We start from the raw sequence: 14,113 nt of genomic DNA, 5'->3' as shown, positions 1-14,113 counted from the left end.
ATCGGGTCCCGCATCAGGCTCTCTGCTTAGCAGGGAGCCTGCTTCCCCCTCTCTCTCTGCCTGCCTCTCTGCCTACTTGTGATCTCTGTCAAATAAATAAATAAAATCTTAAAAAAAAAAAAAGGGAATAAAACTTCACACAACCAAAAAAAGCACCCAGTGAATGCCGTCATCACATCAGGATTAAAACAGGAGTATACACGTGCAGAGGAATACAGGGCATTTGCCCACAAGACCAGCTTGAAGCGTTAAATGACGTCCAGAGATCTTCCAAACATAAAAAAGGAACTAAGCCCTGTCGTTTAAACCAACACTATTACCCTTTGACACTCCAGTGACAGGTAACCGCAGAGTCCTTACCTTTCTCAAAGCGCAGGCCTTTATCACTTTCTCGTATCGTTCCTTCTCATATTTCTTCCCAAATAAAATGTTACTCCTCACAGTTCCCGAAAACACCCAGGGCTGCTGAGAAACGTAGGCGATCCTTCCATGCACGCTGACCAGCCCCCGGCTCCGGGGCAGCTCGCCGAGGACGGTGCTCAACAGCGACGACTGAAACAGACGGCAAACGAGTCCCTGTCAGCAGCAGCACCCGGCACAGAGCTGGCTACCGCCATCCTCAGCCTGGCCCGGCCCCGGGCCTTTGAGACCCCTCAGAGCTCCTTCCCTTTCAATACAATACAGGACAGCCCTGGAAGGTGCAATCAAAAATTTCAAAGCCCACAAAAGTGAGTATCAGCCTGCTCTGCCCAGGGGCATCTCCCCCAGATGAAAGGGGCTACTCGAAGACTGAGAACGCTGGCCATTCTAAGAGAAGGCTGGTGTGCTCTGCACTGCGTAAGTCCGATCCGGGCTTTGTAAGCACGGAGGGGGCCCTGCACCCAGGCCTCCTTTACTTGAAAAGACACTTGTTCCTGGAAGGCTATGTGTAAACCCTCTATCCCACGCAGCAGAAACTCTGAAGTGAGTCAGGCTGGCAGAGAGAAAATCCATCTGAAATAATTATCCCGTCATTCATATATTCTACACTTAACTTCCCCTATTTTTGTTTCCGATGCATGAGGCTAAGTGCGGCATGCACACTTCCTTTAAGTCTTTCACAACACGTGGACATGGTATGTCTGTGCCTACTACTATCAGAATGATCCGAACGCTGAACTGAAAAAATCCTTTGGCGCATCTGTCTTGCCCCAGGATCTGATTGCTTCTAGAGGGCAAATGAGTCTGAGCCGTCTTACATGTGTATCTTTTGCTCCCAGCACAGCACCATGCACACGGCAATACAATTACCACCTGTGCAGTGATGTTACGAGGGGGAGTCATCTAAGGAAATGTTTAAAGCTTTCCAGAAGGCCCTTTACAACTCTAGGTTTCCTACAGGCCCTGCTCTGACAAAAGTAAGTCCCATTTTCTTGGCTATTCTATCTCAAATAGCAGTCACATCAAGAATCTGCTTCACTGAGATATCCAACTTCCAGACAAGCATTTCCAAAAGGCCCTTTACAACTCTAGGTTTCCTACAGGCCCTGCTCTGACAAAAGTAAGTCCCATTTTCTTGGCTGTTCTATCTCAAATAGCAGTCACATCAAGAATCTGCTTCACTGAGATATCCAACTTCCAGACAAGCATTTCCAAACTGTGTGACTTCATGCACCAGGAAAAACTCAACACACACTGAGCAGCTTGATTTGGCTATGTAACCTTCTTGCAAAGCTGAGGCTCCATGGAACCCCTTTTGAGAAACACATTCTAGATAGACCCAATTCAAAACTGTGTGATACAAAGCCCAACCTCAAGAATTTAATATGGGATGTGGCGTGGCAGTGAGCTGTCACAAGGCATTATGACTTACCTTTCCTGCTCCCACAGGTCCGATCACTGCTAACAATTCCCCCGGCCTCACAGTAAAGGAAAGGTCTTGTAGGGTTGGTGTTTCTGATGTCTACGGAATGAAGTTTAAAAAAAGACACTCATTTCAATAAAGTAACACAAATTACCTCAAGAAGAAAATAAAATCACAGCCACTCATACGTGAACATAACCCACATCTCTATCTTTCCTATCTGAAGATTCTGTGTCCCAGGAGTCCTTTTCACTCAACTCTTTCTCTGGGGTTTAGCTGCCTTTTGAAGACCTGTTCTCTTATCAGATTTGGGTATGAACCCCGTTCTCAACACCCACAGAATTTAAATGGTAGGTATTTCCTCGACATGAAAATTTCTTGGTACATGGTAACATGAAAAGAAAATAATTAACAGAACATTCAGTAGAGGAGGGGGTTTTGGGTCACAATTTTAATATTTTATTTACATTCAATTTCGTATACATACAGTATATTATTAGTGTCAGAGGAAGAGATCAGTGCTTCACCAGCTGTATGTCACACCCAGTGCTCGTCTCGTCACGTGCTCTCCCTAATGCCCATCACCCAGTTGCCCCACCCCCCACCACCTCCCCTCCAGCAGCCCTGAGTTCCCTGTAGTTAGGAGTGTCTTGTGCTTTGCTTCCCTGTTTGTATCTTTTACCTTTTTTTCTTTCCTTCCCCTATGTTCATCTGTTTTGTTACTTAAATTCCACATGAGTGAAGTCACATAATTGTCTTTCTCTGACTTATTTTGCTTAGCATAATACCCTCTCTAGCTCCATCTACGTTGTTGCAAATGGCGAGGTTTCAGTCTTTTTGATGGCTAATAATATCCCATTGTGTGCGTGTGTTGTGTGTGTATAAGTATGTGTGTGTAGATAGCTCACATCTTCTTTATCCGTTCATCTGTCGATGGACATCTGGGCTCTTTCCATAGTTTGGCTACTGTGGACGTTGCTGCTATGAACACTGGGGTGCACGTGTCCCTTTGAAGCACTGTGTTTGTATCCTTTAGATAAACACCTACTAGTGCAATTGCTGAGTTCTAAGACAGCTCTATTTTTAACTTCTTGAGGAACCCACACTGCTTTCCAAAGTGGCTACACCAGCTTGCATTCCCAACGGCAGTGGGAGAAGGTTCCCCTTTCCCCCCATCCTCACCAACATCTGTTGTTTCCTGAATTGTTAATTTGAGCCATTCTGACCAGCGTGAGGTAGTATCTCATGGTGGTTTTGATGCATATTTAGTATAGGCGGTTTTTAAAATTTTACATTATGACCCTTGGTTTTAATCTTCTATTCCATTAGCCCCCACAAGGTGGCAGCATAAGTACATGGCACGCAGGGGGCCCTTGCCTGGTAAGTAATTTGAAAGCTCCAATAACCTCCTTTGATAAGGAAGGAATCTCAGTAATGCTCACAGAAGCCAAGAAAGTACTTTACATTATAAGGTCACTCTGGGCAAAAAGACTCCTGTCAACGATGGCCAAGGTCGTAATCACAGCTCAAATTTAACACCAACAAAAACAACACCTAAATGAGAATGGAATTGTGGGCCACAGTGATAAAGTCCGAGTTTTCTAAAGGTAGCATGTCTTTATTACCTGTCCTAAACAGGGACAGCAAAGCACTTCTCCTGTTAAGGACACGAGGAGGTGTGCACGACAGCACAGAACCCAACACAAGGAAAAAGGATAAAGCAAAGATCATGCTAATCAGAAGTTGTATTCCTGAACATTCTATACATTCTAAGATAAAGGGGCGCCTGTGTGGCTTAGTCAGTGAAGTGTCAGCTTTCAGCTCACGTCATGATGTCAGGGTCCTGGGATCGAGCCCCACATCAGCCTCCCTCCTCGGCGGGGAGCCTGCTTCTCCCTCTCTCTCAAATAAATAAAAATCTTTTTAAAAAAAAATCTAAGTTAAAGAGACATTGGGTTAAGAAAATTCTAAGTGCCCATGCTAAAAAAAAAAAAAAAAAAGAAAAGAAAAAAGTTCAGTTTTACAGTTCTGCATTCAATCTGTTAAGGGGTCAAATTAGATTGGCTTCCATAGAGAACTTCCAAATATCAGAAAATCACTTGCTGAGTGAAGGGTGTATTGAATAAGGGAGTTTAGCAGAGCGTGGTAAAAACTGAAATGAGGAGGTTTCCTTTTCAAGCAATACTTGGGATGATCTATCTTTGAAGCAAAAGGCCAAGGGTACGAAGAAGGACAGTTCAAATTGAGACTACAGACCTCAGTAGTAGTCGCCAACTACGAGAATGTCTGTCCAAACCCAGAAGAAGATCAACAGGCACTGCTTAAGGTGAAATTTAAAGAGGAGCTACTATTTGGGGATAATCCTGACTGTGGGTTTTGCTCGCCCTGTTATGATCCCCACCTGCCTCCCCATGAGATCCTTCTGTGGGTCCTGACTAGGCACAGCCCCATGGCTGGGGATCTAGTGCACGGATCAGGATCCCAAGCCCTTTCGGAAGGCCGCTAGTAAAGGGCTAGTGTTCTGCAGACACAGGTGAGGAAACGGCCTCCCTTATCACAGGAAACTGACGAGAGCTGATCCGAGGCAGCGCCACCCGCCCCCCCGCCCCCAGCATTCTAGAAAAGGATTCTTCAAAAACAAAGGGCAGAAGCTGCTCTTCAGAACAATCCCGGCAAGTACAACCACCCAGGACGGGGGTAGGAAGAATCCAAACCACGGAGAAGCGAAAGCAGTGGAGATTGGGCAGCGGAGCTCACCTTCTCACAAACACGTGCAGACCGGGACGTTCCAGGCCTGACCTTCAGGACCCCTCCCCCCTTCCTGGGTGGCTACAAGCAGTTACGAAAATGCCCGAGAGACTAAAAGCACAGCAGGAGAAGTGAAAGGTCTGGATCATTTTCAAAATGAAAAAAACTTCTCTGGAAAGAACTGAACGGATTACAAAATGGGTACGGACTAAAACAGTGATAATTACACTCCATCGCCAAAGGAAAACCAGCCTCAGAGTTTATAAGAATTCTAAAACTATTAAGAAGCTGGATGTCCGTACGTAGAAACGTTTGTTTTAAGCTTCTCCTCTCCTTTCCTCATGTCTCCTAACTAACTCCTTCCAATTTTGCTACATTTGACTCCAGTTACGACTACAAACCAGCCGTCACATGCCCACACCGGCTTCCTGCTCACACAGGCTTCCTGCTCCCCGCACCCCAGAATTTCTGGTGGGGCTGGACAGGATTTACTTCCCTGGTGGGGACTTCAAGATCAGGCGCTGCTCAAGCGTGACCAGCAGGGGGCAGCATCTGCCAGTTGAGGGCCACTCTGGCATCACTATGCGATGCCCTCTCACGGTGCCAGTCACCTGCTGGGCCCTGGAGAGGCAGCCCTGAGCCACACAGATGAATCACCCCTACCCCGTGGCAGCATGGAGGCTCCCACCGGACCATGCACTTCAAGGCTGACAGACTGAAACCAAGTGCATTCGTTTCATGAATGAACCCCCCTGGGTGAGACCTTTGCCCAGTTACCCGCCCGGCTGTCTGGCACAGCTGCTCAGAACGTCCACGCCCTTCTGCCGCCCAGCCCAGCAAGCGCCGCGTTTGGCCTCTGCTTCCCTCCCAAACCCCCAAAGTCTGTGCCCTCCCCTAGCCAAGGCTCCCGCCTCTGTGACCTAATCATACAGGCCCTCATCACTCCCAGCGTGAGGCACGATCCTTACACAGATGCAGCCAAGACACCAGAATGGGGTGTCCACTGCTACAAGACAAGCCACAGGAAAAAAGTCAAGAACACGTTCGTAAGTCTAGAGAAGCGAACAGAACTGCTCACTTAACAGGGCTGCAGGGTTTGGCACGGAAGCAGTTTGGTGATGAGTCACCTCCCACGGGAGGTGGTCACGACCTCAGTGCTTTCTAACTCAGGGGCATTCGCAGACAGAAACTTCAGCAGTGCTTTCTAGAAGCGCTCACGGTGTATCACGAGGAGAACTCTCCGGCAGGAGGGAATCTGCCGCACCAATGAAAAAACAGTCCGGTGAGGTAATACCTGGTGTGAATGTCCACGTGCCACCGTGCCTGACGTGGTCCTCTGCATTTGGAGACACAGGAGGCTGGCACCCACAGTCCCCCACCTGCCGCGTCCCCTCTGCGGGGCCCTCAGAGCAGGCCCTCCCACCAAGGTCTCCACTCCTGCTGGCTGCCAGGCTCCTGAGCTCTGCTTCAGATGGGTGACGCTCTGGCAGAGGCCACCTCCTCCCGGCATCCCTCCCGCCTTCGCTCATCTCTGGGCTGCCTCACACACCACCCTTTGCCCTCTTCGCTCCTTTGTTCTTTCTCTGCTTCGGTGATGAACTCCCTTTCTCATGGTGTGAGCTCTGTTTTCCTGACTAACCCAGACTCTGACGGGAGAATGCACATAGAAGACCACAGAAGCAGGCCAGGAAAGCGGTTCAGCGGTGGACAAGGGAGGCCGCACGAGGCCTGCAAGGCTGAGCGAGCGAGCACAGTCTCTCCTGTTTTTCTCATTTGCCTAAATGCCATAAAAAAGCCAAGTGTCAGAAAACCCTCATGACCTCACTTATTCTATCTGTCAGCTTGCCACGGAGCGAAACCCTTAAGCTGGAAATCATCGGCATTGACTAGTCCCACCGGTTGCCTCCTCCCTGACCTTGGCTGCCACCAAAGCAGCTGGAAAACTTCCAGAAGCTGAGCACAGGGGAGCTATCACCTTACCCCACAGCAACAACGTCAATATAAAAAACATACATTGATTCCCCCAAAGTCTCTCCTCCATAAGAGTATGTATCTTAGTTAATCTACGTGTACTGTATCATTCTTCTGGTTCAATCCTGTAAATTCTAACATCACCAACTTACGTACTCATTCCGAAAAAATGTGGTAATACGTGGAAAGTTCTCTTAAAGATAGGGAACAACACATCAAATGCCTTTAACTGATTTTATACTTTATCAGTTGCAAACCTTACTCCTGATTTTAAGTATTTTTATAACACACTTTCAAGCAAATGCAGCCAGTCACATTTTATACGGTGGGAGAAAAATCTCAAAATTCACATCCACGTGACCAGTCATCCTACAGCAGCTGTGATCTCATGAAGGGTGATACATACCTTATCCCAAAAGGCAGTGACGTCCTGCACGTGCACTATGGTTTTACCATCTGATGGCAGCTGTGGGGTGCGCTGTGAGATCTCGTCAAGCAACAGAAAGTTCTGCAGAAGAAGGAAAAAGGCGGGTTGAGCTGCGGGAATGAGACACACACGAGAGTAATTGCTTCCCTGGGAATGTGCCGTGGAGCATTTTATACAGCCCGTCTACCCCTTCACCAACTGCATCTGAAGGCTTGGCAGCAATCACGACACAGTATACATCAGGTGATTGTATAATAGAACGCCTAGACAGAAATAAAGAGTTCACAAAATTATCTTCGTAACCCTCCCAACAAGGGTCCTGAACCTTCCCTGAAAAGAAAATACAGCTCCAAACAGTGAACACACTTCGAACCTGGACATTTGCGTTTTACTTCTGTGTTACCAACAATAAACAGGGGAGTTGGTAGAAAATGATTCCATAAATACTGACCTAATCCCACCATGTGCCAAGCACCACGCCAGAGGCCGGGAACACAAAGATGAAGGCCAGCGTCGCACCCCCCCGACTCCCCAACCACCTTCAGGAATCGGGTTGGCCCCAAAGGACAGGCTGGGAACACGAGACCAGTGGCAGAGACTCCGGATGAAAAACGGGGCTCTGCCCATTATTTGCGGTGACCTCTCCCTGGGCACTTAGGTTCATGCTCTCCCTGTACGTGTCCAATCAGTGTATCATTTGTCATTAACTATCCTTTGTCATCATTCTTTTTTATTTTTATTTTTTTAATTTGAGACAGAGAGCATGTATGGATGTGCAGGGAGCAGGGAGGAAGAGGAAGAAGTAGACTCCCCATTGAGCAGGGAGCCTGATTTGGGGCTCAATCCCAGGACCCCAAGATGATGACCTGAGCCGAAGGCAAACGCTTAACCCACTGAGCCACCCAGGTGCCCTGCCCCCATCATCATTCTTTTAAAAAAAAAAGAGAGAGAGAGAAAGAAAGAAAAGCTCCTGACAAGTTTCTATCTCATAAAAAAAACATTTTATAAGCATTTCTCATTATCCCTCAACTCTTCTCCTTAGTAAATACCCTGGACAGCAGAAACAGCCACGTCTTCCACTCCCTTCCCGTTTCCCCACAAGTTAGCAGCTCAAGGCTGCAATCGGACTGAATTAAATGAAGCCCTGGGTGGGGCGGGGGCAGGGGCACCTGGGTGGCTCAGTGGGTTAAAGCCTTTGCCTTCGGTTCAGGTCGTGATCCCAGGGTTCTGGGATCCAGCCCTGCAGGATCTCTGCTCAGCAGGGAGCCTGCTTCCCTTCCTCTCTCTCTGCCTGCCTCTCTGCCTATTTGTGATCTGTCAAATAACTAAATAAAATCTTTAAATGAAGCACTGCTAACTGTTACAAATGTAACATAATCACATATAGGAAAACTCCTTGTTCTGCAAAAGCTAGACAAAATTCAAGAAGAGTGCATTGGCACAGAAACAGGATAAACAACCAAATCACCCCTTCCCCCAAATCACTGAACGTGTGGCAGAGACTGGTAACGGCCCTCAAGGCTGCACCTGTGCTCCTGTGGAAACAAAGCCCTAGTTTTCAGCTGGCACATGGCAGCCTGGAAAAGGGACCCTCCTTCCCAGCCTCCCAGGGAGCAGTGTGTAGCCACATGACTCAGTACAGACCAGTGGAAAGTGACAATGTCTGAGAACCCTTTTTCTGCCCAGTGGCTTGGAAGTTGCCAGCTTAGTCAAAGCCCCACAGAGTGAAATAATAAAAAAAGTCAGCATCTGCAGGGGCGCCTGGGTGGCTCAGTCGGTTAAGCATCTGCCCTCGGCTCAGGTCATGATCCCAGGGTCCTGGAATCGAGCCCCGTGATAGGCTTCCTGCTCAGAGGGAAGCCTGCTTCTCCCTCTCCCACTGCCTGCCTCTCTGCCTACTTGTGCGCACGCTCTCTCTAATAAATAAATAAAAATCTTTAAAAAAAAATAAATAATAATAATAATAAAAGAAAGCATCTGGATCTCTGACACCACAGAATAAAATGCCAGCCACGGAACTTCTTAGAGGGTGAACTCTGTCCTCCCCGAAAAGATGTGGTGAAGTTATAAACCCAATTACCTCAAATTTTGACTTTATTTAGAAATGGGGTCATTGCAGATGTGACTAAGGTGCGGTAGTGGCAGAGCAGAACTTTAGAGTTCTAAATGCAGTGCGACTGGTGTCCTTAGAAGACAAAGAGGGCACCCAGCGGGCTCAGTCAGTAGAGTGTGCAGCTCTTGATCTTGGGGCTGTGATGCTGAGCCCCACGTTGGGTACAGAGATTACTTAAAAATAAAATCTTGAAGGGGCTCCTGCATGGCTCAGTGGGTTAAAGCCTCTCTCTGTGGCTCGGGTCATGATCTCAGGGTCCTGGGATCAAGCCCCACATCGGGCTCTCTGCTCAGCAGGGAGTCTGCTTCCCCTTTTCTCTCTGCCTGCCTCTCTGCCTACTTGTGATCACTCTCTCTCTGTCGAATAAATAAATTTTTTAAAATAAATAAATAAATAAATAAAATCTTAAAGAAGAAGATGCAGAGACACACAGGCAGAAAGCATCAGCTGCCTGATGAAGACAGAGATCAGAGTGACGGGCCAGTAAGCGGAGGAAAGTCAAGGTCTGCCCACAACCACCGGAAGCCGGAGAACACGAGGAAGGCTTCTCCCTTGTAGGTTTCAGAGGGATGGTGACCCTGAGGACAGCTGGATTTCAGGCTTCTGGCCTCCAGAACCGTGAAACCACAAGTTTCTGTTGCTCTGATGCACCCAGTTTCCAGAAACCTTGTCCCAGGACCCCTAGGAAACCGACGTACAACCTTAGGAAGATTTGTGCAAAAGAGAAAAATCACATACCCTGTGTACGCAGCTTATACAAGAGTACTCTAGGACCCAAGGGGCAAACCTAACCCTAACCAACGTGGGAAGCAGCTGAGGTAAGCCCGTGAAACCATTTTAGGGAAACAGCACATAAGTCACCTGCTCCTCCAAAAACTGTCAACATGCTTGCAGTCATTAAAATCTTGTTTACCAGTCACAAAGCTACATATCGGGTACCACATTCTACTTGGCAAGAACCAGTAAAGCTGACCATGGCAAGTCTCTTCGGTGCAGGAAAACACGCTCCCGCACATTTCTCGAAGAACCGGCCAGCGGGAGGCAGGGTCTGCTTGCCCAGTCCCCACTCGTCCGGGGTCCCGGCTCGCTGGGAACCTGGCGATCTGCCCCATGCCTGTGCTGAGCAGGGCAGCGGAACAGACAGGTGATGGATGAAGGCTCCCCCTTGCAGGCTTGAAAACCAGCCTGACCCAAACTCTCTCTCCCCACGTCAACCAGGGAGCGACTCTCGCCTGTTGTGCCACAATTCCGCTCCCTCCCAATTCTTCATTCCTCTTGAAACAATGTTACTTTGGAATCTCACCAGCAATTATTTACAATACTGACACAGTTTTTGGCTACCCCCCATACCTCCCAGTTCCTTCCCCAGCAGCCCCAACTGCGCCAAACTTACCCCAAACCCCACCCCCTACTGATCCCACTGAAACACTGAGGAGGCCCACCAGGCTTAAAACCCTTCACCGACCCATGAGCCCCTAAGTCAGCACTCCCCGAGTGGCCTCGACCTTGATACCCTCAAGTACTAAACCAGCCCAGCCTTCTCAGCCCATCTCAGGCTCACAATGGCCCCAGCTGGCACTGCCCACCTTACTTCTGAGTGCCCAAAGGGGATATCAAGTCATGGCGACGCAGAAGACGATACCATTCATGCACTTACAAAGAGCCCCAGCTCCAACATTAATACTGAGCCTCGCAAAGGGTCCGCACATCAATAGACAGCCCCTAAGGTACAAACAGACCATGTGACCGGTTCCAGTGGGTCTAACCGCTAACTACATTGCTACGGTCTTACACAGCATGAGTTAACAAGGCAACAAGCAGAAGGTTACAGATATTATAAATCTTGTCGAGACAGAAGAGAATTCCAATTTTATAGCATAAGCATATTACCAAGGTATAAAATTCAATATTCAGCAGATGCATATTAGAATAGCAATCCCTCTCCCACCTCCAAGAGAAGAAAAACTACGCACATACTGAGAAAGTAAATCTATTGAGCATTTGTCCAGAAATAATAGGTCTGAGTGGAGAAAGAAGTCACAGTTTCCCAGCAGTTAAACAAGACTCTCCATTCAACACATGAACGCCTTGTACAGGGGCCAGCAGCGCTGGGCGGATTTTTCTCCAGGACTCAGGCTGATGAGAACGCTGACTTTAAATTGCCATTAACAGCCATGAAGCCCATACCCGGAACAGGTCATGCGGGAAAGTGTCAGACGTCAGAACTCAAGCCAGAAAGATTGACTTCGGAGTGGCTGGTGGGCAGAAAGCCTAAGCAGCTTTATGAACAATATCACCTCCGAGACACACTTTACTGGATGTAGACGTCATCGAGACTCCCAGTGCTTTGAAGTGAAGACAAGATCTTTTATAATCCTATTGGACCTGTTCAATGTCAGTAAGAGAAAAATAGAAGGAACTTCTTGGGCCTCTAACCTCATAATAAATCCCTCATTTTCAGTACGTGGGAAAAAGGAAATGGAAAAGTCTGGGTAGAAAAGATGACAGTGCACTCTACAGCCCACCTGAGGCCTTGCCTCAGGGCTGTGGACCATAGCGCCAGCTTCAAGGGGTGAAGGTCTGCTGGATTTAGTTCCTGCAACTGCCAAATGTGACCGTCCCGGGAACCGTGCTGGGGGGCCCGCCCAGCCCACCGAGTCCAGGCTGTTAGAGACAGAGTCAGAGCTCCCGTGTGCCCCTCAAGCTTCTGACCCCACGAGCCAGACCTCGCCCAGTCCTGACACACACCACCCCCCCACCCCCCTACCCCCCTCACCCCCCCACCCCGAACGGACTCAGCATAACTTTGCTTCCTCTCCTGCTGCCATGGTTACCTCTCCCTGCACATTAACACATCTAAGTGACAGGAAGAAGAGTGAACACCGGATCAATTCATTCTGTTTGGTGCCTGTTACCTCTGTCAGGTACCCAAAGTCAAGACATGCTCCTGGAGGGCTCTCCCATCAGGCCCTGTCTACAGCAGCCCAACCCAAACCACGTCATTCCCTCCTGGACTGCATTAGCTTCTCGAAGCACCTTCCGGCTCTGCCCTGGGTCCCCACCCCACGTCCTCTGCTCTAGTCCCCAGGCTACAGCCGAAGTGAGCTTCATGGTGCCTGGAGGCTGCCGTTGCCCCGGCTCGGGCCACCAGCGCTCTGTTCTGCAGCCTCCGACACTTCTGCTTCCTCAGACACGCGGATCTCCTTTCTGGTGTGCCAAGCCCTCTTTAGGAGCTCTTGCCACCTAACCACCAAACCCCAAAAATGTAAACTTTCAGCCTCCTACCTACCCCTAACCCTTGCCCCTCTCCCACCCCCTGCAAACCTCCAACACAGGTCACTCTCCAGGTCACTCTTTCAGCCTTCCCAGGATGCTTACCTCCAAAATTACAGCAGCCTGTCTGCAGAGAACCTCCGACTTTCCCTTTCAAAGACGGATGACACAAAGCACACGTGAACAGTGAGGGTCATCGTTTGCGTACCTATGAGCCTCCACTTAATGATACATAAGTACCAAGCAGGAAGGACCTCTGCGCACTATCACCGAATACATGCAGCTGGCACAGCCCCAGGCCTAGGGCAGGTGCTCAGTTATCCTGTGGAGTGACTCGATGAATTCCAAATGTGCCCCCAAAAGGTCCAGCATAAACAAAGACTAGTGTTAGTTTCTCCTCCCAACTGACTTTAGTCTTGCCATGACGTGACGGCCCCAACTCCCTAAAAACCTTCTGCAAGGTCCCTTTCGTGCTACACTATTTTATGCACCACATGATCCATCAGAGAATGAAAGTTACCGCTTTCCACGAAAACTACACTCAGTTGCTGGATATCCGCAGAATGTCAGAGACGTGGCAGAGCTGCACACTTCCTACAGTGGCGCATTTTCGGAGCATGAGCCATCCGTGAGGTGCACAAAGACGAACACGGCTCCGCAGCCACTCCTCAGAAGTCTAGAGTTCACTGAGGAAACGACTTCCACAAACAGATGGCTTCCAGACACACAGTAAGTGAACCCAGAGTCATATCTGGGGAGATCCGGCGGGTGTGGCAGTTAATTTTCTGTGTCAACTTGGCTAAGACAGAGTCCCCAGACATTTGCGCAAACACATCTGGATGTTACAGTGAAAGTACTTTTACAGATGAGACTAACTTTAAATAAATTACTCTCCATCGTGGTGGGTGGGCCTCGCTCAATCAGTTGAAGACCTCAAGAAGAAAGAAAAGACTAACCTCCAAAGAGGAGGGAATTCTGTCTGCAGACAGCCTTCTGACTCAAGAAGCACTCTAAAGCCACATGGTTTTGGGGCGCCTGGGTGGCTCAGTGGGTTAAAGCCGCTACCTTCAGCTCAGGTCATGATCCCAGGGTCCTGGGATTAAGCCCTGCATGGGGCTCTCTGCTCAGCAGGGAGCCTGCTTCCCCCTCTCACTCTCTGCCTGCCTCTCTGCCTATTTGTACTGTCTGTCTGTCTGTCAAATAAATAAATAAATAAATCTTTAAAAAAAAAAAAATTAAAGTCACATGGTTTTAATCTTCCTTTATTTCACAATGGCCAAACTAATGTTACTGACCAAGTAAGACTGGTGTTTCCATCTGCAAGGCCCAAGAGCCCAGCCCAGGAGCTGGGCCAGCGGAGTCTACATGGACTATGTCCCACTCAGATCCATCCAGTCCACAGGTGCACACACAGAACAGGGGAGACGCAGATCTATGCGTGCTCTAGCTAAAGACCCCTTCCGAGGTCCACTGCCCCAGGAATGCCCACTCCAGTCTGCTTCCTCACTGCGTTTCTCTGGCTTCCAGTACAGCCTGGGTCCCCTCACACCTCTGCTGGTCCCAGTCCTCCTCTATAACTGCTGCTTCAGTCCATGCAGTATTTATCTGACGTCCATGATGGGCCCAGCATGGGCCATGAACTATGCACAAGAACGATCAGCTACGGTCTGCCTAGTATAGTCCTAGGGACAGAATCACCCACTTGACCTGCTACTGAGCAGTGGGGGCATCGGCCCTG

General features: G+C 48.9%; 1 protein-coding gene across 1 annotated transcript in view; it reads right to left on the bottom strand.

Moving 5' to 3' along the window:
* The window catches only part of ABCC4 (ATP binding cassette subfamily C member 4), a 248,047-nt gene that overhangs the window by 153,251 nt on the left and 80,683 nt on the right, over nt 1–14,113 (bottom strand). The window contains exons 9-11 of the mRNA XM_059144719.1: nt 6,969–7,070; nt 1,853–1,942; nt 361–552 (exon numbers count right to left, since the gene is read on the bottom strand). Of these exons, the coding sequence (XP_059000702.1) occupies nt 361–552; nt 1,853–1,942; nt 6,969–7,070 (384 nt within the window). The remainder of the gene's footprint in view (nt 1–360; nt 553–1,852; nt 1,943–6,968; nt 7,071–14,113) is intronic.

This window comes from Mustela lutreola, chromosome 13 (genome assembly GCF_030435805.1).
Source record: "Mustela lutreola isolate mMusLut2 chromosome 13, mMusLut2.pri, whole genome shotgun sequence".
In the NCBI taxonomy this organism is placed as follows: Eukaryota; Metazoa; Chordata; class Mammalia; order Carnivora; family Mustelidae; genus Mustela; species Mustela lutreola.
This window is presented reverse-complemented; position numbering and strand designations above follow the sequence as displayed.